We start from the raw sequence: 23,627 nt of genomic DNA on the forward strand, positions 1-23,627 counted from the left end.
ACTAATGACCACTCAGGCGAACTTAAGAAATATTCGGACCTTCGTCAAATTACATTGTTCGCCACCGCGCCGACAACACGTCTCTGCGAAAGCCACCAGAGACGCGGAGGGGCGCGGAGCGACCTGGACCGGCTGGTTCCCGGTTTCCCCGCTTGGTGGCGTCCGTTTTGCTGGAGTCGCGAGTAGACCCTTTGCAAAAATCCCAGAAGCCCGCGCGCGCCGCGTGACGAATTATGTAAATCCTCGGTACGCCCCTCCTTTCGTCTTTCCTCCCTCTACCACTTGGCATAGGAGTGCAGACGCAGGTTACCAAGGCAACAGCGTTCGAGCAGCCGAGAGGCGAGTCGGACAAGCGACGAGCGGAAGAGCGCACAAAAATGGGAACGAGGGTATTGCGTTGCGAGGCTGCCCTTTTCTCATCCCTCTCCTTCGTACTGGCTCCGTCGTCTGCTGCACCAGCGATTTGTCGAACCCAGTCGAACCGTGCCACGGTTGCGTGTGGATTCGGTGACACTGCAATACGTGAAGCTAAGTTACGATGAATAACGTATTCAAATAACTGAATAGCTTTACCTGTGGCGATACGTTTACGTTGCCACAGATATGGCACGCCGCCATTGAGGTACGACGTTCTGGCGGATAAGCGGGATGGCGGATGGCGGATGGCTGCGACGGCTGCTGGCGGTAGCTGCCGCGACTCACGCGGGGTCGCGGAGGTGCAACTAGAAAGCGCGTGATCTGTACCGAGGGTTCCCAAAATTCCCTGCCGTTGTGACACTGTACGTTTTGCAAAAGGTTTATTGTCTATAGACGCTTTGCAGCAGCTGTGCGTGGGTGCCGTCATCACCAGCCTTCAGTTCTTGTTTCCTCTTATTCCGTTTACTTTACTTTATCATTGCCAGAGCAGGCCAGGTCATTGCCATTTTAGATTTCATTGCGTCCTTCTCCTCAGCATTGTCTTTTACACAGGCTCGTCAGCGCCCGTTTCCTTGGCTTGGTATCTCATTGATACAAGAGATTAGAAAGGGGGCTGTAATCTGGCGCGTGTGCAGAGCTCCTATTATGAGTATTCACTGGCCGCCATACCTGTGTGCGCGAGTGTTGAACACTTGCTAAAGGCCTGATTTTCATTTATTTCCTTTATTTACACCTTAAGGGCTCCTTGAAAGGCATTACAAAAAGGGGGGTGGGGTATTTAAGATTTATGCAATAAAGAAACACAAATACATAAAAAACACAAAAGGAAATTAAAAAACTTAACACACTTGACAAGCTCATCACAGCTCAGAATTACAGAAATCGTGCGATCAAAATAGAAAATGACTCGGGTCTAGAGTATTGACAATGAATGATGAGAGGTTGTTCCAGTCGCTGATAGCCTGAGGAACAAAAACTGATCGATTAAATGCGTTCGTAGAGCATAAAATACGTTTCATTGCACATGTGTTGTTAAAGCGCGAAGAAGTTCGGTCGGGAGCCGACAGCAATTCATTTTTGATGTCTGGAATATTGTCGTATATTTCACGAAGAAGGCAGAGCTGAGATTCTTTTCTGTGAAGCTGCGAAGAACACATGGTTAGTTGCTTTTCAAGGCGGAAACACTGAATAAAAGATCATAAGTCGGACAAGATGAAACGTGCAGCCAATTTCTGAACTGCTATGAGATTGTTAATTAGGTACATTTTATGGCGATTCCAGATGGTAGCGGCAGATTCTAATTTAGGTCTGACGTACGTATCGTGCGCCTGCTTGCGGACAAGGGGAGGTGCAGATTGTAGGTTACGACTTATTAGTCCAAGATTTTTGATGAGTCAGCAGTGATGGCTTCAATGTTATTATTTTAAGGAGAGGTCTGGTGTTAGTTTTACACCAAGATATTTATACATCGTAACAGGCTCAATTAAATGGGAGTCGAGGTAGGAGTTCAGGTAGGACAGTACAGTGGTTTTTCCCGGTGAAGCGAATTAGTTTGCATTAAGGTTTGTTTAGCAACATCAACCAGTCATTGCACCTTTTGTCAATTTTAATTAAGTCATTTGAAGTTGGTTGTTATCTTGTACACTCGTTACTCCGTTATAGACGACGCTGCCACCTGCAAAAAGACGTATTTTAGAAGAAACAGTGCTAGGACGGTCATTAATATATATTAAAAACAATAGACGACCTGCGGAATACCAGAATACACGTTTTGTATGGAAGACCCTTTGTCATTAATGGACGTTACCTGCACGCGGGACGAGAAAAAGTCACGTATCCATGCATATGTGAGTGGGACGAAAGTATGACAACTTAGAGTGTAGGCGTTGATGAAGGACACTGTCAAATCTTTTTGAGAAATCAAGATAAACGGTGTCAGTCTAAGTATAACATTGAAGGTTAATGTGCAGGTCATTAATAAAATTACAAAGTTGAGTCTTGCAGGAAAGTCCCTTTTGAAATCCGTGCTGCCACTTAAAGAAAAAAATAATCAATTGTTAGGTGAGTCATACTGTGGGAGTAAAGTGTATGCTCTAGCTGGAGGTTAAAAATACTGGCCGATAATTAGACACAGAAGAGTGACTAGACTACTTAAAAACTGGGATGACCCCGCTTACCTTCCAGTCGGTGAAAAGGCGGCATTCTGATAGTGATCCTGTAAAGATCAGTTTGAAAAACTCAATAGAAATTATTCTAGTATTTTTAAGATTTTAAACTTGATGTTATCAGCCAGCAGATGATGTACGTTTCAGTTCATCAATGAGATTCCTTTATTCCGGCAGAGTTGACAATGAAAGAAAGCATGGGCACATTGGGTTTGTCGGAAAGGATGGGAACGCTGTCCAAACACTAGTTCGTAAAAACTGAAGAAATGTAATTGTTAAGAACTTTAGCGCAGTCGCTCTCCAATATAGGGTTACCAGGTTACCATTAGCGTCTGTAAATGGATGATAGGCCGGGTTGGCACTTTTGGGCGAGATCAAGTTTCAAAACTGCGTTGGGTTACTACGACGTATGTTGGAAAAGTCAGGAGAAAAAAAACAAAAAAGAAAACGTTTTTTTAGGTAGTCTGAGATTACTGGTTTAGACCTTCAGGGCAGAATTATAAGCATCCCAAGAGAGGAGAGTGTTCGTACGTTTCGCTCTTTCGAAAAGGTTTGGTTTCCCTTTCTGTTATCTCATGAAAGCACAGATTTTATAAACCATGGGTTTGTTGCATAAGGACGTATAAAATGGTTGGAAGAAACATGTGAGCAACATTTTTAATTTTAGCCCCGAATAACACCCAGTTTTCTTCTACGGGTCTACAATAAGAATTAGAAATGAAATGGTCGAAGAAAATTGTCAACTCACGGTTAATTGATGCGTAGTCTGCCTTGCTATTGTCGTGATCGATTTTGGAAATGAAATGCTCCATAAGAACAGGGAGTGATCTGAGTCGATGTGAAGAACTTTGTGATCACTGAGCCTATCGCAGTAGTGACACTTATTTTGCATCGTGCATTCTATAACATCAGTATTGCCTGTCTTAGCAGCCTTTTATTGTAAGCTTGTTCTAAGCTTGGGCTTCAAACAGGGCATTCAAAAATCGGCACGAAAAATGCCGTCCACTGAGTACCTCCTATACTTCGTTTCACCTTGAGGGCATGCGCAGCCAACGGTACGGGCTAATGCGATCAATGAGACAGCGTCAAAAAGCACGCCATCATGTTGCTCGTCATGTTTCCGTACGTGTTCTATTATCGTTACACTAATGATGAATAGAAAATACCAGTGACTTGAGCTTTTGACGCTGCTTGATGGGTCCCATTGCCCTGTAGCGTACGCTGTGAATTGATTTCGTTCGCAGAATGGAACTGAAACAAAGTTTAGTGGCCTTTACATGGTCGCCGATGTCGCCGCCTTCCTTCATGGGTTTTCTTCTCTTGTGTACGAGTTGCAGATGTCCGAAGAAGACTTGGTAACGACTCACAAGCTAAAGACGTGGATCTCCGCTGAACAGCGCCGCAATCTGAGTCGGGCAGAGCGGCTGGGCCACCAAATCGAAGACATGATCATTGAATGCCAGGTTCCCGACGGAGACTGCCTCAACACACGGTAAGAGGTCCAAATAGCCTCGTTGAATTTAAGACCAGGAACAGCAGCTCTTTACAAAAGACTAGAGGTGCTTTATACCCAACGTCTATTTGGTTGGGGATAGGAAAGAGCCACGAAATCAATGAAACGGGCCCCACACTCTACGTGCACGAGCGCAGGACCGCCATCATCTTCGTATTCGCTTGAACTTGACGGGTTTGGTTTTGGCTTAGTAGTTTCTACATATTCTCACCCCAAACCTATTCAAGCGCTAACTTCCAGTGGATATAGCCGTTGAATCTGTCGGTCAGTAATGAGACCGTTTCTCTTCTGTTTCAATTTGACACAGAAGAGAAACAGAGAAAGCATGAATTACCAACTAGCCCAAGCATCCACATTATCAAGCTTCAATTTGATGGTTTGTCACCGTCTGTTTCCATTTCTTTGTGAGCCCGCGACACTCTTCACAGTTGCCAAAAAAGGCTCGGTGTGTTGCTTCTATGCAAAATGGCATCTTCTGGATTTAGACCTGACGTATAATATTGCTTTACGTGGCTCGCAGACTTAAGTATAAGCCTGCATTCACGCTCCCAGCGCCTCCAAAAGTCGTCCGTTATGCGTCGTCGGAATTGAAGTCCACTTAAATACTGACTCTTTCTCTTAATTTCAATTCCATCTTGGCTGATGCATCTGACGTGCACGCTAACCCCTTTCCGAATTTTGGTTTTGCATTTCGAACAGCCTGTAGAACGTACGTATTACAGTCATTTCGACAGGTTCCCGGTGTACTGCAATGAACCTTTTGCAAGACTCACAAAATACAGCAAATGAAACGGGTGACAATTTACGAGAACTTGCTACATTCTCCAGCTCGCTACCGCAGAATTTACCACGTGACACTGAAGGGAGCGAGGAAGCGGTAGGGCGTCGTAGTCCTATTGTTCATAAATATCAAGGCCATAGTGCAGAGTTGTCCACGTCAGATACCGGAATTCATCGCGAGGCACTCAGTGGGCACGAACCCCGCGTCTGCATTCGGCTGGGGATCGTGTTCAATCAGTGAGGACATAAGTTCGAACCGAGTGCTGACGCAGCACTCGTGTATGATACGTACCCGCCTTGGTCTACGCTAGGTGACGTAGTAAATTCAGCAATGTGGCATTGTGGCCATGGTAACATGGGGGGTGTTGTTCCCTCTTTTGCGCCTTCTCAATCGCCTGTTACAGGTGATTCTAGACAGCCAGTTTCCTGAATTTCTTTTGGCGATGCGTACGGCCCAGCACGTTTTGCAAATGGTCTATTATCAATCATTTCGGCAAGAGTAATCCACATCTGTCTGATCGGTTGATTGAGTAACTGAATGATTGATATTTTTTTCGGAAAATATGGTGTTGCCAGCGGGCACTCGGAAAGAGCGAACTATGGGTGCGATTAGATTCGCCGTCTCGTCGCTTCTCAGTAGCCGCCTCGACTGTAGTTCCTCCCCTCGCGTCACGTGAGGACTGTTTATACTACTACTACTACTACTACTACAACTACTACTACTGCTACTGTTACTACTACTACTACTACTACTACTGCTACTACTACTACTAATAATAATATTAATCATTCAATCATTAAATTTTTTGAGTGTCCAGGAACAACCATTCGGTCTGGATAATAATAATAATAAGAATAATTAAGTATAATAATAAGAAGAAGAATACATACATACTTTTATTGTGTCTAGCTCAAAGCAAGGTTGCACAACGGGCGCATCAAAGCCAGCGTGAGGCTTGTGCGATGCTACCCTAAAATAACAGTTAAGGTATACAAACTTAGCAACTTGGAACCCGAATGCGAACTGACGCTCAACTATGTTTAGATGTCCCTAAGATGTCACGGGTGTCTTACGCCACAGTTAGACACAGACACACACACTCACACATACACATATATACGAATCCGTATGTAAATGCATCGTCAAACTTGTGAAAAATCAGTGTAACAAAAAACAAACAAACACAAGCAATGAAAGTTCTGGTGACAAAGCAAAATTATGCATTAGGCATAAACGAATAGAAGCATAAAAAAGCCTAAAATAATAATAATAATGTGAAGACTTTATTCGGATTTTATATCTCGGCTGATGGCGCAAAAGGCTGACTGTCGCCGCCTGACGAGGCTCCAACAACACGCTCGAGTGACTTGTGCGTGCGGCCATTTGGTTGCTTATCGTAGCACTGAAGCTGTTGGAGGCAGTTAGTCTGTTCTGTAGTGTCACTTTTTGTATCTTAAAAAAAGCTGTAGTAATATCAATCTTTCCTATATAACGCAGTAATAGTAAAGGGTATTCACACTTGATAATATTCTCTGGGAGGGATGTGTGTGATGTAGGTGATTGGCGAAACCAGCGGGACTCCCTTCCCGGCTGAAGCATCCACACGAACGGCGCGGAGCCGAGAGGAATGTCAGTGTTATCAGACGCAATTAGCGGTGAGGTTCTTAACAGCAAGGCTCTGTATACGCGCTGACGAGAGTAACTGCGGTAGGCGATTGTCCTAGCAGCGCTGTTGCAAAAGACGGCGAACTACTTACTGCTAAATAAAGATGCGTGTCGAATGGGCGGATGTGCGCAGAGAACGTAGAATCCAAAGCCAGTTGTATGAGGAGTGGCTCGATGAGTGTGTTGATGAATATCGAAGACTCTTTCGGGTGTCTCGGTCGACATGCGCAACAGCGCAAGCCTCAACAATTTAGGCAATTCCGGTGCCACCACTGGTATCCCGCTGAGCAAAATCTTTTAAGTTTCCCGAAAGGTGAACAAGCAATCACCGATGGCGAAGGGATCCCAGGCCAAGTAGAGGACTATTCGTGCAACCCGAGTGAAAATTTCCCATCCCCCTGGGATGCCTACGTCAGCGCAGCTCCGCGCAAATGCGTGACGTTGCAGCCATGCGATGCGCATCTCTGGGAGAAAACCGAGCTACCTCTCGCCCGTGTAAATACTCCTTAAATGGGTATTCGCACGGGGTATGCTTCTCGGGGAGGGATGTGCATTTCCCACGAGTTCCCACGAATGGTGGAGTGCCAAGAGGGGTGTCAGTGTTATCAGGCGCATTTAGTGATTCGCAATCTCGACAATAAATCTCAATAAGTGCTGACGAGAGAAGAAAAATGAAGGCGTACTTGAAACGGCGATACGCGATTTTGGCAGCAGCGCTGTTAGATGCACAAGAGGACAAACTGGTTCCTGCTAAAAGAAAAACGCGTCTTTAATGGGTGGATGCAACACAGAGGACGTGGAACCAGACACGAGTTGTTTGAAGAGCGTCTTGAGAACTGCCTTGGTTAATATCAAAGTACCCGTTGGGCGCCTCCAACGACATGTGCAACAGCGCAAGCCGCAACAAGCTAGGTGATCGCGATGCCACAAGCCGGCATCTCACTGAGCGAAATCTGTGAAGTTTGTTGCCAGACACACGAACAAAATACAGACAATTGCAAGGAGATCCCAAGCCGGGGTGTGTCTGTTCAGCCCGAGCAAACGCTCCCCATCCCCCTGGCATGTCTACGTCAGCGCGGCTCCTCCCACAAGTGTGACGTTGTTACCACGGGCCACCCTGGTTCTATGCAACAGCATGACTGAAGCGTTGGCTGAAGTAGGGTTACTCTAAAGCAGTCTTCTTAGATTGTGTCAATTGGGAATGAGGCCGATCCAATACCACTTTAAAAACAAGGCACGATCATTTCTTCTAAACTCGTTTATATTTTCACTTGCGTGGGGACGATGGTGTACGGATGTATGTCTTAGTCACCAAAGAAGTCAACGCATCCTTTTCTATGAAATGGAAGCTTTGTACCACTCCACACACCAACGTGCTTCAGCTAGCTGCTTTGGCTACTTAGCAAGAACAAAGCAAATTATTGTGTGTATATTTTTACAGCCGCCTGAGTGGGCGTCTGGTGTCTCAGCTGTGGATGAGCAATTTAGTCAGTGCGGTACGACCGCTAGCCTTGGGTCTTTAAAGGAGTACGGAAACGAAATTTTAGCGCCGATCTTTCTGCATAAATATGGGCTAGGGACAGGCACCACCTCGGAAATATCAATATCGCGCTGTAAAACACAGGAGAACTAATTTTAAACTTAATTAAACGATTTCAAATTCACATCTGGTGGATGGTGGGAAGTTTTCGTGACATCACTTGTGGCATAGGAGCAGCGCCGTTCTGCGGAAATACGGCATGCCGGCAGAATTAGCCTAGGCCTGAACGCGTTTGCAAAGCCTTGGCGGAGAAAGCCAAAGCGTAGTTGGCCACAGTGAGCTCGTTCTCGTTGCGGCTCTTTGCACGACACGACCCGAGCATGCTTCTGGCACGGCCGGTATTAGTTGCTGCGAGTCACGAGCTGCGACCCGACGTTAAAAAAGATATGTTTTAACTACGAGAGTGTCAGCAAGAGCCACGCAAATACCTGTTCACACTCGGAGCGGACACGCGCGTTTGATCGAAGTGCTGGGTTCGCTCTGTTAGACCGCGTTTTGGTAAGCGCTTCTGGACCGATCTTTTACGATTGCAACTCGATACTGACATGACACTCGGCAAAGAAAGGTTGGACCGACATCGCGTAGCTCCCACGAACTGCTATAGCTCGACAGTGACGTAGCGTCGTGTCAGAATAAAAATGGCATACTAATAACAAAGTGTACATACCGTGTTGCGGAGGTAATCCGTATGGCGTTTATTTGAGCTCTATATCACACAAAACAAGCAGATAGAATCAATGAGAGTCCCTTTTCGACAACAGCGTTCTTCACCGCTGTCTCGGAAAACAAGGAGACCGAGATGACAAGGGGAAAAGATTGACCTCTGAAATTTAGTTCAGGGATCAAACCATTTATCCGGGAAGGGTCCACAAGGGTCGCGCGGGCATATTCCATTCAGCAGGCCAGCCGGTCATGGGCAGACGGTCTTGGCCAAGGACCGCCGGAGCAACGGTGCGCCGAGTCGGTGTTGCTGCTAGGCCTACTATATTCTGCCGAGCTCGCTTGGTCGGTAGAATCGTGGCCGTTGTAGCTCTTCTCGGGTGTTTGTGGATCCTGCGTTCTTGATCGTCGTGGTCCGTTTCAAGTTCTCCTTCCTTTTTTCTTGCTGGTTGAAGTCGGGACGCACGAGAAGAGCGCGTAGAAAAATAAATGTCCGTTGGTGGTCGCTACCAAGTAACTGAGCGACGCTGTCGGCCATGCTGACTTGATCGTAAAAAGTGCGTAAGCTTCGGAGCTGACGTAGGATTCTGTCGTAACCTGCGCAAAAGTTACGACAATTTCGTTTCGAGAATACGGGTTTTCTCTCAGATTTGTCGTACGCACTTTTTTCGTCGTGAGTTCGCTTTGAGAATCCGGCCTCAGAGCTGGTTTTGTCAGTGGTGCCGTGGTTGCCACTTGCCGCGGTGCAGCGTGCGTGCAGCCCTTGCACATTTCAAACGGCCAAGTTGTCACAGGTCCTAAATCGTCGACGCGCCACCAACTGGCAACGCTCGTAACCACAGAATTCATGCCGTAGCCTTTCCCGTCTGGCACAAGTGACATCACGAATGCGCCCAATATCCCAAGACGCATCGCGCTCTCCGATGGCTGATTTTTGAGCGCGCGCCCAATCGGGCCCCTCAGGGTGAAAAATATAGCCATCCGTTCAAAATACAAACGCGCGATTATGATTTACGGATAACATTGGTCATATTGAACCTATCTCTGACCGTAATAGCTGTATTTCAAGTTTCGCTTCAGTATCTCTTTAACGTGCACCACGCCGTTGTGATACACCACCGCGCGCCGGTACGATGCTCATCCAGATCGAAACGGATAGGGGTGGGATTGAACCCAGCATCTCTGGGTTCTGCAGCGCGAGCTTTCACTCCTCGTGCTCCAAGCTGGTGTGTGCTAGCCAACCAAAAGCAAAAAGTCGGTTCCTTTTGAAGAACTGCACACATGAAGTACAGTATAATATTCGTGAACAAACTTGTGTCAACACGATACGAATCGCGAGCTAGTAGGTCATAAGTAAATAAAAACTGGATGTTTAGGACAGTGTGTAGTCAGTAATATGCCATAGAAGGGGACAACTTCTGTTTAATATCAATACTTGACGAGGAAAGTAAACGAATAATCTCTACATTGTTCCACTCACTTATCGCTAAAGTCGCGGTCTACCAGGTTTAGTCACTAGCCAGTTAGAAGACACGTGGTATGTTAATACTGACATTGACGTCGGAGAAATATGACGATCGGTTTCAACTTGTCTGTGATCTAAACCGGTGACCTGTATCTATGGCTGTGTAGTCCATTTGAATATTAGAAGTAGCATATGCGTATTTAGCGTGTTCGTATACCGCAGCTGGGATGACTCGAATCACTACAAACAAATTGGGCTCCAATCCACGCTGTGAAGGTCGTTGGTGAGCGAAGCTGTGGTATTACCTGCAACGATTCCCTAATGCACTATACGTAATGCCGCCGCCGGTCGCAGCACGCCGCCGCTGGTCGTATTGCCGTTTCATTTCCCTTTGCCGCTCTTAGTATTCACGCTGCTCCTCGGGAGTCCTAACTATGCGTGGCCTATTCATCGCGGTGCTGCAGCAACACTGAAATCAGTTGCTATACTCCGTTTCACCTTACGTCCAAGCGCAGCGGATGTTACGAGCCAATCGGAGGCTGTGTGAGTGTCACGTGACCTTAGAGAAGGGGCACAGCGACGCGCGGAAAGCGTATCACGGGCCACGTCCGCAGAACGGGATTGGCTGGGATAGCTCGTGGCATCTGCTGCGTCCAAACGTAAGGTGAAACCGGGTACAGGCGGATTCTTCTTTTATATATGAATGGGTAGTGACGTGAGTCCCCACGTCGCAAGCTGCCGTCGCCTGGCAGCTTGGGCAATAGTAATCTTCAACGGGAACGTATGCGGTGAGCGCTACGTGCTTCGCATTGTTTTCAGGAGCTCCATATCATTCATTATATGATTAGGATGCTTGTTTTGTGATTATTCTTTATTGAAACAAATGTTGTGCTGGATGTTGTATGCATGGTGTTTGTACTTTTCGCTTCAATCTTCTGAAGTCTTTTTTTTTTCCCTAAGAACGCCGACACGAAAACACACGCGGGGAGAAGGAACGTGCTTCGCATCGTTCGCAGGCGCCGTTTCATCCATTATGCGGTTTGCACTTCACACGAGGGCTTCAAATAATGTCAACCCCTTTCGAAGCAGCTGCAAGCCTGATCTTTACCGGAACGCGTGGGAGTGTGTTCCTATTGTTAACACGCGCCTTATCATCCATCATGTGGTTTTGATGCTTGTTTTGTGGTTTTCTTTGTGGTTTTCCTTATCGAAACGGATACTGAGCTGTATGCCGTATGCCTGATTTCAAAAGAGATATCCTGTTTTGCCTTCAATTGTTCGCCGGGAGTTTATTGCTTACAACGCCAACGACACGAAAATTTCCTTGGCCGGTAGAGGTATACAGCTTTGCTGTAAAACATGCATATATATACAGGGGGCACCCAAAAGTAGCCGGAATTAATTCCTGGAGTGCAGACTCCTTGTAGTAGAAGTTTCCCTTAATAGGTACGTGTTCGAGGGACCCATCAGTGTGGTAGGCTCCGCTCCTGTGGGAGCTCCGTTCGGCTTCAGTTGATTGTTTGTGGAGACGATACGCGTTGGCCTATTTCGTGATGGCTGATTTATACGAACAACGTGCAGCTGTGACGGTTTGTTTCCTGTTGAGAAAAAATATGACGGAAGTGGCTTTTACACTACAGATGGCTTGCAATGAAGCCGCTCTGAATAAGACACGAATTTACGAAGGGTTTTCATGTTTAGAACATATCTTGATTTGGGCTAATTAGAAAAAAAAAGAATAAACGATGAAGTTACCCCAGTCTGCGCCTGCGCTATCCCAGAAAACTTAGCGCCAATTTAAATAAATTAATAAGGTAAATGTACCAACTAAAAAATATTTTTTGTGTAAGTACTAATTAGAAGAAATATTATAGCTAGTGAGACCTTAGTCACAGAACTGGCCTGGTCAGTGTTTATTAAAGTACATTAAAATTGCACCTCCGCTCTCCTTTTTGTCTTGCTCTTGTTTGTATGCAGTTGTCGAGTTTCTTTTTGCACTTGGTTGTTTTGATTGTTGCTTGGAAGGAGAAGTGTCTATGTACGATCAACCTCGTTTCTTGCATCCTTTAATTAGCCGAGTCGAAGAAACTGGCCAAAATTCGTCAAGCCGTTTTTGATAACCGCCGTCAGACGATTGATGAACTTGTGAAGTTCACTGCAGTGTTTGGAGCTGCTGTCACCAAACTTCATCAGAGCAGTTACACATAAAACGAGGTTTAACAAAATTCGAGTCTCGCTTGATCACAGCTGAACAAAAAGGCGATCTCTTGGCTGCGTGCCGTGCTTTGAAAAAGGTGTTGAACGAGGACCGTGATTTTTGTTTCGAACTTTTAACCGATCATTAGTGTTCGTGCTGCCGCCACGACCCCGAAACGGAACAGCAATCCAGTCAATAGAAAACGTACCTTTTCCCACGACCCAAAAAAGCACGGCAGGTGAACTAGAGTGATAAGGATAATGAAAATATATTTTCTTTGACACGAGAAGGATTGTGGATTCGGAATTTGTTCCTCCTGGTCAAACAATGAACCAAGGTTTTTATCTGGGATTTAAGAGAAGGTTAGTAACGATTTGCGGGAAGAACGTCTTTAGTTCTGGCAAACAGGAGACTGGTTCGCTTACCAAAAAACGTGTTTGCCTACACCGCGCTGAGAGTTCAGAAGTTTTGAATGAAAACGGCGTGACCCCCCGTACGCCATCGTTCGTTTTTACCTGACCTCACCCCTCGTGACATTTTGTTTTGCTTAGTAGCATAAAAACAATTATCAAAAGAAAATATGTTTGCTGAGATGAAAGAGGTGAAAAAAAAAAACAAAAAAAAACGGCAGAAGCACGGCAATGCATCAAGATCGACGAGGTTAAAGCAATTAACGGCTGTTTTGATCATTGAAAGAAACACATGGACAAGTGTATTGCATAAGACGTAAAGTACAATAACGCCGTATTTACACTGGCGGTTAAACTGCGTTCTGAAAGCGGTGGCGAACGCGGTTGTTAACATCCAACAGAATTTTTCGCATGTTTGATGATGAAAAGTAGCGGATTCGCTTCCCGGTTGCGATTCGAACGCCAGTGGGAATGCACCGTTAAGGTGACTGAAATTTGAACATGCAAAGATAAATACAAATTTTGTAAAAATATATTCAGTTTTTTTTTATGTTTGAGGGAGTGTCTTTTCCGTGTATAACGGGCTGAAAAGTATGACCGTACGAAAGCCCCTGTTTTCCTTGCTGTCTTTCCAGGTTGTTGGAGCTTCGACTGGTGCCGCGTTACGGCAACTGCTACTGCTTGGGCTGCAACAGCAGTCGTTTCAGCTGGCCGTCAATGCAAATGTCAGATCCTGACCAAGGTAACGTAAAATTTCTTTGTACCGTATAGTCGACGAATGATGATGATGTAAAGTGGTAAACACTTTACATCATTGGTAAACAAAAAGTGGGATGAAAAGTGGCGCACAGAATAGAGGCATAGTCCCCAAACAACCGTTTCCTGAAGTTTTTTTTTTTTTTTTTTTTTTTGCGTTGGCATTTAGCAGCACGTCTGGCAGCACTGATATAAACCTGCGGATCTCAAATTTTGAGCAGCGTTTCTGCCGGGAAAACACAGATATTTTGTTAGGTCACGTTTCCGTTGTTCTTCGCATTGCGTCCCTTCAAACGCTCGGTTAGTGCTCGCGGGCCAAGGAGGTTATAATACGTCGGAGGTGGCGTCCGTATTTTTCATACATGGAGCAAAGTGTAACATGAGTAGGCGTGGTCACGAAATGTCTTATTCTCTCAGCTACTGAGAATATCTATTTCCTGTTTCTTTTTTTTACAAAGTTCCGCATCTTGTACCACAGTCTCGAGTAATTTTCATTATGATTAGGAAACTCGGTTCACGGATGACGCCATGAAAATATGGGGCAAACATCCGCGTTGCCATGATATTGCAGTGGCAACGCGGCTGTTTGCCCCATACTTGCATGGCGGCGTCCACTGAATCGGTGCAGGACAGGCGAGATTCGGAGCCCAACACTTCCCAGACCAGTAGGAAGTCGGCGAAGGGCGGACGCTTTCGACACCGCGCCGGGAGCGTCGTCTAGAGCCAATCGTCATAGCGGGGCGTTGGAAAGCGAGCGTGTCAGTGGTCGTACACATGAACGCTGAGAATTGCACAGCGGGTTGAGAAAGCCGTATAGGCCGTGCTTCCAGGAGGTGTTGAGAGAGAGAGAGAGAGAGAGGTAGGCGTTTATTAAAGAATGATGTCAACCAGACCAGAAGGTGTTGGTGCCCCTCCGTCGTGTTCAGAATGCGGGTTCGCATAGAAACTTGTTTTGTTGCGTCGATTGCATCGAAAGCAAGCCGCGACCGCGAGCAGACGACGCAGACCGCAGGGACGGAGAAGATGTAGTCTAAAGGCTCGTTCACACACGTCGGTTGCATATGACTGCGTTCCTTGCAACTGGAGCGACCGGAACGACGGCTCTGTGCCGCGCGTGCACAAACTGCAACCACTGCAACAAGCGCAGCCGGTCGACAGCACGGCGACCACCGCCGCCGTCAGTTGTTTCAGCGGTGCCTCGAAAAAGAGGACGCACTGCCACTTAATGTCGTAACAGAATATAGACAGACAGTTTTCTATAGCCTAAAGATTTATTAATATTATTTTTTTTTTGAGTCACGATGATAGGCTTGGAGGGCACAGTGGATAAAAAAAAGAAAAGAAAAAGGTGCAGTACGCCGTCTTGGACAATCAAGACGGCGTACTGCATCTTTGCTAATAGTACAAATCTCACCACACGCCTTTTCTATGATTACAATAGGCGATGTAATCTTAGCAGCGATATAGCAACGTAGAAATATGATTTTGTGATTAGATAGACGTTGCGAGCGTTCAGTATTGCTAACACTAATCACTTTTCTCCGGTGATGAAAACGCGTGAAAATTCGCATCCTTTATACGGTACACGCCAGTAATACCTTGAACTTGAGCACACGCATGAAATGCGCTAAATGAAAAATCTGGGCGATGTTCGAGGACACAAATGCTTACAAAGCACCACTGCAATCGAAGTAAACAAACATGACGGCACGGGCGTTTCTGCTGTTTTGAAAGTGCCGCCACGACATCGCCGCACGAGTTGGTGGATCTTCCCTTCTAGTGCGTGCTGGGTTATCATAGCGACACACGACGAAAATTCAGTCAAGGATAGCGCTTTTACACGGAACGATGAGCTTTCACCACGCCGTCCACGTCGGCGATCACCACCGACACCATGTTTGCATATAGAAGATGCCCGGCACGACCGGCATGCAACGCGCGCGACCAGTTCTCCTCGACTTGTGATTGGTCTGTCGTTGCGATTGTTTCCAACGCAGCGGAAAAGGTTGGGCTCGTTCCAACTCCTTGCGACGTGAACGACACGTGCGTGGGTCCCTCCGTCGCTATGGCAATTAACTGAGGGTTGCAGACCCTTGCAACGGTCGTTTCGGTTGTTCCAGTCGTTGCGGTCGCTACGGACGCATATGTGTGAATGGGCCTTAAGCCTAACGCAATCGGCCGACCGAGCGGCGAAAAGACGATGGGAGCTTGGTTGGATTTATGTTGGATAAGTGCGCGTCAGCCCAAGGCAGTCTGGGATTGGGCTCTTCTTCCGACGTCACTGGGCATGACGTCATGCCGAGTCCTGCCCTATTTAACCGTCCTTGCCGCGGGCAGACTCGTAGGGGCACTGAGAGTAGCTATAGTTTACCCACATGGATCGTGCATGATGGGACACTAGCACGCCGTTTCACTATGGCGCCTGGAACGCGTCTTCGACTGGTGTGTTTACCGCGTCCGAAAAAGTGGCCCTCGGTTTCCACCTGATGACGTCATAGAAGTGTCATGATCTCGCTAGTTGCGATCCTGTCGGAGCTTCTTGTTAGCATTTCTACGACCAACCGCCAGGATCGCGATATGCAACAGAATGACACTTCGCGGGAGCACTTTTGATGTATAGCCAGCATCCGACGCTAAACACAACAGTTGAAGACGCGCTACAGGCACCATAGTTTCGTGTCAGCATTAAAGGAGCTGTGCAACGATTTGAACGTTGAAAGAATTGGAATCTTCTGCTTTTGATATTGTTCACCTTGTCACACAGGACAGAAAACACACCTCCTTCCTTCGAAATATTGCGATTCCGCCGCGTAATCGCGAGGCGAAAATTGAATATTTCCCGACCTGCAACCGCGAGCGGCGGCCGTGAAAAACACTCAGCGTGACGTCAATTGGGGTCTTGCAGAAAGATAGCAAGTTGTGCGAATACCTGCTCGAAAAAAGGTAACCTTTCCACAAATCTTCTCATTCCAACGTAAATATCAATGCGTCAAAAACCTGGTATCATCGACAAAACTTTTATTTGATGGAGTTTTAGTGGGGCCATCTATTCTAGGTTCACAAAACCGTCAGCTCTATCTGCTCCTGCGAACAGCCGCCAAAAGCCGGAGCGGGAGGGGGACAGGACCGGACAGGTATGGCCGGACCCGGATGAGGCCTTCCTCCTTTCACCATATTGTTCGCGCTGTGCCCGCCAGCACGTGGTCACACGGTCGCGAGCGGATCAGTTCTCGCTGCTCACAGATGGCTCTAGAGAGAGACCTTCACCGGAATCCCGCGCCAACCCCATTGACGTCACAGGGCACGTGACTCGGAAGATGGTGAAGGAGTTGAGAGACGCCAAAAACCTGAATCTTTGTTCATTTTGAAAAATAAAAAGTAGGACATGCAGGCAAAGGGGTTTTTTGTTCTCTACTTCAGAAAGGTGGCGACACATTCTCTCAAATTATTTAAGCAAAGCACTGAAACTGTTGCACAGCTCCTTTAAATGGTACGCGTCGCGCGGACGCTAGCGGAGGCGCCTCCTCTGTGGTCGCGTCTCGTGGACCCTACAGTGAACACTGGCCGAGAAAAACTGGCCTATAGGGAGAGAAGGGCCAACCACGAGGGCGCGCACACGACGTGCGTCAGCCGACGTCATCGAGCGAAGCCTGGCGTAGAATTTGATCTAAAACCCTCACATCGTATACACCGACTCAACTCTGATGTCGCACCACAGTGATGGCGCTGCTTTCGTCAATGCGCATGGGCAGACGCCTAATTTCGCGCGAATATAGCGCCTGCGCACGCGTAGTTTGTTCGTGCACATCGTGTTATTGAATACCAAAAAAATAAGACTATAGACATTATGTATTTGGAACAAACAAAACGTTTATACTTTTTCAGTCCTGAAATATGCCAATGTCACTAAAAAGGTATCTATGCGGAGCACAAGTTCGTCTGCTTCCTGCACGGGGGTTGCGACGATGTCAAAACGCCGAGCTCTTATTGACTGATTAAAAAAAAAATAGTGGGTAGACCTGAAGGTATCTAGCATTGAGGTATTCTACCCACTATCCTTTCAATTAAAGCCAATCAGGGCTCGGCGTCGTTGTGATGTCACCGCAACTCCTGCGCAAGAATCAGACGACTTGCTCTGCGCCTACGAAAACCGATGGCTACTCCCATATGATGGCAGTTTTGTCGTTGTTTTACGTCGGGTTTTAGTTTGCTCTATTGTATGGACAGTCGTTGGTTGGGGGGGGGGGGGGGGGGGGCATGCTGGGCCAAACTTCCTTCCCGTGCAATCAAGTTTGCCACCCACGGACACGCCGCCATCGGCGCCATTCCTCATGCTCCAAGCGAGCGCGAGCTTTTATGCCAAAACTGCAGCTTTTTGTTTGAAAATGTCTTTAATCATAATAAAATAAAAGAAACATCAGGGCCAGGTCAGCTGGGCTTAAGCCGTCGGTGCTGTCCTGGGGTGGGGGATGGGGATTAAATGAAGTGAGTCAGGTGAGCCTCCTTAATGAACCGAAGGAGGGAGTCGAATAGTTCCTTTCGGTGCTTTGGTGAGCCGGATGGTCTGGTCCATTCCGCCAAGCTCTTGGGTCTTTGATCCGCGGGAATGGTCAGTAAAATTTCTTCTTTTTTCTCAAAAATGTTTATGCAGTCCCAGAAAACGTGATTTTCTGAGGCCACGACCTTGCATTGTCGGCAAAGACTTTCGTCCATGTCGTCTGCGGGTTCTGAGTTCTCTTCGTTGTACCTTTTCAGTCGTTGCTTGTTCCAAGTGTACATTGCAGTACGTTTAGGTACCATGGCGGTTCCCGTGCGTAGTCGCCTGAGGCAGACCCTGTCCCATCGGGAGTAGGGTCCATCCGGTAAAGGGTACGAGTCCTGTTTTCTGAGTGCATGGAGCCTCTCTCGGCGCTCTCTCCGCTCATCGTCCTTGACGGCTGTAGGGTCCTGTCTTTCTGAGGAGCACGTGAGGCCACCATAGCCGGGATCAGAGGAAGGAGAAGAGAGCATGACCCGTGCTGCGGCATGTGCTGCCTCGTTCCCAGGAATGTTTTGGTGGCCTGGGATCCACCTCACACTAAGCTTTGTTTGTCGGTTCATGACGCTTGCTTTGATGGCCTTTGCAGTCTTGTTGGAAGTGGATGGGTTCCTGCATTCTTCGTATGCGGCCTTAGAGTCCGTGTAGACGAGGCATTCTTCTTGAGGGTCCGAGTGTTCAACTGCCATAAGAATAGCCTTGAGTTCGGCATCTCGAGAAGCAGTGGACTCGTTTAGATTTAAGAGGGCCAATTCCCCCTTGCTGCTAACTGTCGCCAAAGCTACGACGTCTTTGGAAACGGCAGCATCCATGTAATAAACAATCTTTCCCGATTCTATGTCGGCTTTCGCGTGTTTGAGATGGCTCCTTGCCATAGTACATCTCCTATTTTCTTGTTCTTTGCCCATATTTTGAGGGACGGGCTTTGTCTCTGTAATGAAGGTGTCTTGCCATGGCGGGGATGCAGTCTCGTACAGGTAGGTGGCGTATTGATATCCTAGCTTGTTGAGAATCTGTCTTCCTGCCGGTGTCTTCTGTAGTCTCAATACTTGGCTTAGTTTGTCCTCGGCCGCAATCTCGCTCAGCCTGTTGATATCGGCGATTTCAATCAAATCTTCAAGTTTGGTACACTTAGGGAGACCAGTGATGAGCCTTCTGGCGTTGTTGTTCAAACGCTCTAGTCCGTCCTTCTGAGCCCTAGAGAGGCGAAGGTAGTTCCACCCGTACATCGTTTTTGAGACGAGCAGGGCACGTACAAGCCTTCGGAGGGTGTGTTCTTGTGCCCCCCATGATTTGCTTGTGACCTTGCTGATTGTTCCAATGGTGCTCTTCTATGTCCTTCTAATGTTATCGTACCATTTGGTCGCTCGGCCGTCTTCTTGGATAATCACGCCAAGAATTTTGATTTCCGGGACCCTTTGAATGGTCTATCTGTTTACTTCCAACCGCAATGAGCTGAATCTTTCTCTGCCCGTTTTGTTGGCTACTATTACAAACTGTGTCTTTTCGGCAGATATTTCCATATTAATGTTCTCAAGAAAGCAGGCTATTGCGTTGAAACCGCCGTTTAGTTAGTGTTGCTGCAGTAAGATGGTTGGGGCGACGGACCACAATGTAATGTCATCTGCGTAGATAGTATAATTTAAGCATTCATGCTTGTCGAGTTCGAATGCAAGGTCCGCCATCACCATGTTGAAAAGCGTGGGAGATATCACTGCGCCTTGTGGTACGCCTCTGTTAAGGACAGTCGTCTTCCCTTCTGTTCTGCCGACTTGCACAGAAAATGTTCGCTCAGTTAGGAATGACCTGATGAACTGTAGGCATTTTCCCCTGAGGCCTCTGTTGATGGCTCCTCGAATCACTGCCCAGTGAGGTACCGAGTCGAAGGCCTTTTTTACATCAATTGCCACGACTGTCTTTGGTCTGCTAGAAGGTTGTTTAGACAGCACGTCTTTGTGAATGAGGGCTATGCTGTCCGTGGTGCTAAGGCCAGGTCTGAATCCGGTCTGAAATGGAGAGTAGGCGGGAAATTCGTTCTTGCCCTTGTCCTCCAGCATCCAGGTGATCCTAGCTAGCACCATCCTCTCCATAATCTTGCACATATTGGAGGCGAGGGATATTGGTCTTAAGTTTTGCAGAGAATCGAGCGGTTTTCCCGGCTTCGGGATGGGAATCACTGTTGAGTGTTTCCACTCTCTCGGGATTTCTCCGCTTTCCCAGACCTTGTTGAAGACTTCGAGCAGTTGTTCTTTGCCCTTCTCCGGAAGATTGCGCAAGGCGGCCACGGTGATCCGATCTGGGCCCGGCGTAGTGTTCCTTGCCTTCGCTAGTGCTTGGACTAGCTCACCCATGTTAAAGGGAGCGTCCATGGGTGTCGCTTCAGAATACTCTGGTTTGTCCTCTAGTGGCCATTTGTTGTTGTCAGGGGGGGAGAACTGGGAGCCAGCGGTGTCCGCCAGTTCTTGCTCCGATATCCCCAGCCTGAGGGCGATGCTCTCCCCTGTCTTCTTTGCTTTTTTCTTATTGTTGAGACCCCTAAAAGTTCTCCACATTCTTTTTGATCCGGTCTTCTTGTTAAAACTGTGGCAGTGTCTCTGCCAGTTTTGTCTTTTTAGCTGAATCGTGTACCTTTTCGCTTTTGCAGAGGCTGCATTGAACTTAGCTCTCAGGACTTTGTTCTTCTTGTTCTTTCGATATCGTTGTTGCGCTTGTGGCCTGCTGGCCCATAGGTTAAGGAGGTGAATGTCCGGATCCGGGGCCTCTTCCTTGACGTTGTAACTTTTCGTTGAAGCTCTGAGTGCTGCGCAGATCCTGCTTTCGATGCTCTGTCCTTGGTCTTCTCTTTCGAAGGCCATCCTGAAGCAGTCCCACTGGATAAATTTTGTTTCTCTTGTCACTGGCCTTTCAGCAGCGAGGGTGATCTTTATTCGAAAGTGGTCGCTTCCCATCGCATCTGGCAGGGTCTGCCATTGAATCCTCGTATTGTATGAGCAAAAAGTTAAGTCCGGTGAAGTTTCCCGTCCGTTGTTTCCGAACCTGGTCGCTGATTTCTTTTTGTTTAGTAGGCGGAGTTGGGCTCTTTTAAAATGTTCTTTTAGGCTGTCTCCCCTCTGACTGTTCTTACGGTAGCCCCAGGTTTTTGCCCATGCGTTGAAGTCGCCCGCAACAATGAGCTGCTCCTTTTTTCTCTTTTCACGAGCCAGATCGGTGATCCAGCTCATGTCATCTGCGTCTTTCTTACGAGGTCTTACATAAGCGTTTGTTACAATGTATGACATCTTCTTGATTCGAATTCTCACCGCAATGACTTCCCGAAGTTCATTGCAGATGTGCGAGGTGTCAAGTGCAGTCTGAGCCACGTCCTCTCTGACAAACGTGGCTGTCGCTCCGCATGGTTGACCGAGGCCCAACCTTTTCTTCTTGTATATGATAGTGGGGAGTTGATATGTTTTATAACCGGTGATCTTGGGTTGGATCATGTCCACTTCTTGCAAGATGATGACTATCGGCGTGTTCTGTTGCATACGCTCGAGTTTCAGTTTTAGTTCTGCCATCTTGTTTCGCATGCCCCTGCAGTTCCATTGTAAAATCCATGGGGGGTTTTCAGTCATCTTCTGAGTGCCTTGTCCCTGTTCAGTGTCCTCCATTATGGGCGCGGACTAGAGTGTTGACCGTTGCACAGAGTTTTTCTATTATGGCTTCCAGTTTGCCCAGGCGCGCATCTTGCGCTTGGAATCGTGCTTCCATTGCCGTATGAAGACCTACAGCGATCGGCTGCTCCAAGATGAACCCTCCTTGGTGGTTACCCCCTGCCGTGTCGGCCCGAGAGCGAGTCTCTCCTGTTGTTTGTTGGCCATTCTTCTCTTGCTTCTGGGGAAGCTCCGGCCAGGCTTCAATGTCCTCTGTAGTCGGGGGCGGCTTTTTGTCTTCGGTGGGGCGTTCTTGTCTGAAGAGGGTGGGATAGTTCGCTTGGGACAGTTCCTATCTGTAGCTGGATGTTTGCCTCCGCAGTTCCTGCATTTAGGTGGCTGGGTGCACTCGTTGCTTTCGTCGTGCTCGTGTCCGCATTTGCCACAATAGCTGTTTTCGCTGGGGCAAATGTCTGCACGGTGTCCAAATCGGTGGCAGTTGAAGCATATAAGTGGTTTAGGCCTGTATTCGTGCACCTTGTATGTAAAATTGCAGAAGCGCACGTAGCGCGGCCTTGTCGTTCCCTCAAACGTAAGCAAGACTGTGGATCTCTTCGGGCCAAAGATATGGGCTTGGACAATGTTGTGTGTTCGGCAGGACACTTCCTCCAAAAGTGTTTCGTCTGTTTCTTCTGGGATGTTCTTGAAGTATACAATGCCCTTGCATTGGTTGGGATTCTGTGCTCTTACTGCTTGGAATTCCATAGCTCCGTCAGAGGTGTAAATTTTCTTGAATTGGGTGAGCTCGTCTGCGGTGGTTGTGTCTTTCGTAAGTGCAGCTATCGTGTTCGCTTTTTGGTTGTACTTGAGCGAAAAATTTTCAAGATGTTTAACTCCCGCTTCTGCAGCGGCGGATTTGATTTGCCTAGGAGTGAATTCCATAACGTTCCTTTTGCAAGTTGGGCGGAAAACTACCGCCTGCATCTTTGGTTGGCCTCCAGCTGCGAGTGGCGCTGATTCTCTTCCTGCTGAGCGCTTGTCCACTTCCTGGGATTCTTCTACCGGCATTTTATTGACGGCGGCAGAAGTCGTTGACTTGCCTTTTTTTCCATTCGAACTTTTGTTAGTTGAGGTTTCTTGTACTGACACATTGGTGGCGGTCTTTGGTTGTTTAGCCTTCGGCTTTTTGTATGTTACCACTTTGAAATCTGCCAAATCATCCGCGGTCTGATGGTCCTCTACCATCTCAATTTCCTCTGAAGAGGTGGCTTTCGGTTCGTCTACTGCTTCTCTCGTCGCGCTTGCTCCACGAGGTTGCTTTCTCTTGCGGTTCTGTTCTACTGTGAAAGCTTCGAAGGATTCCCAATCCGTTTCACGGAATTTTTTCATCATACACTGCAGTTCTTCTTTGATTCGGATAAAGTACTCGAAGTCTTCTTTCATTGCGATGAAGTTTGAGATGGCGTCTTTGTTCTCGAGGCAAATTTTTAAGTAAGTGTCGCTTACTCTGTGTACAATGACGTTGCTGCCCTGGGTGTTGATTTGCTCCAGGTTTACAGTTTGAGCAGGAATGCCATTCGCCGAAGTCGAATACGTCCCTCGCTTTTCTTACAATTGCAGTACTTGCGTTGCTGGCACGGCGCCAATAGATCTCTCGTCGCTAGCAGCGGGTCCGTTATGTGGCGGTCCTAGTGGCATGGCTGGGTCGCCGTCCGGTGTCGTGACCTTGTATTCTGCTGCCTGGGTCATGCATGTGTTCTCTTTAACTGGCGTAGCCATCGTCTGCGTAGCTGGGGTTCTCTGCTGTCCCCGGTCCGGAGTTGTGGAAGGTCGGCGCCGCGAGCGTGCGAGCCGCACAACCTCGGTGTTCAAACTGCAGCTTGTGCGAGTCG

At 47.5% G+C, this 23,627-nt stretch overlaps 1 protein-coding gene across 1 annotated transcript in view; it reads left to right on the top strand.

Moving 5' to 3' along the window:
• Positions 1-23,627, top strand: part of LOC120841637 (acid-sensing ion channel 2-like) — a 56,649-nt gene that overhangs the window by 13,272 nt on the left and 19,750 nt on the right. Inside the window, exons 3-4 of the mRNA XM_042286416.1 lie at positions 3,920-4,074; positions 13,449-13,555. Coding sequence (XP_042142350.1) covers positions 3,920-4,074; positions 13,449-13,555 — 262 coding nt within the window. The remainder of the gene's footprint in view (positions 1-3,919; positions 4,075-13,448; positions 13,556-23,627) is intronic.

Source organism: Ixodes scapularis, unplaced genomic scaffold (genome assembly GCF_016920785.2).
Source record: "Ixodes scapularis isolate PalLabHiFi unplaced genomic scaffold, ASM1692078v2 PGA_scaffold7__128_contigs__length_106722199, whole genome shotgun sequence".
In the NCBI taxonomy this organism is placed as follows: Eukaryota; Metazoa; Arthropoda; class Arachnida; order Ixodida; family Ixodidae; genus Ixodes; species Ixodes scapularis.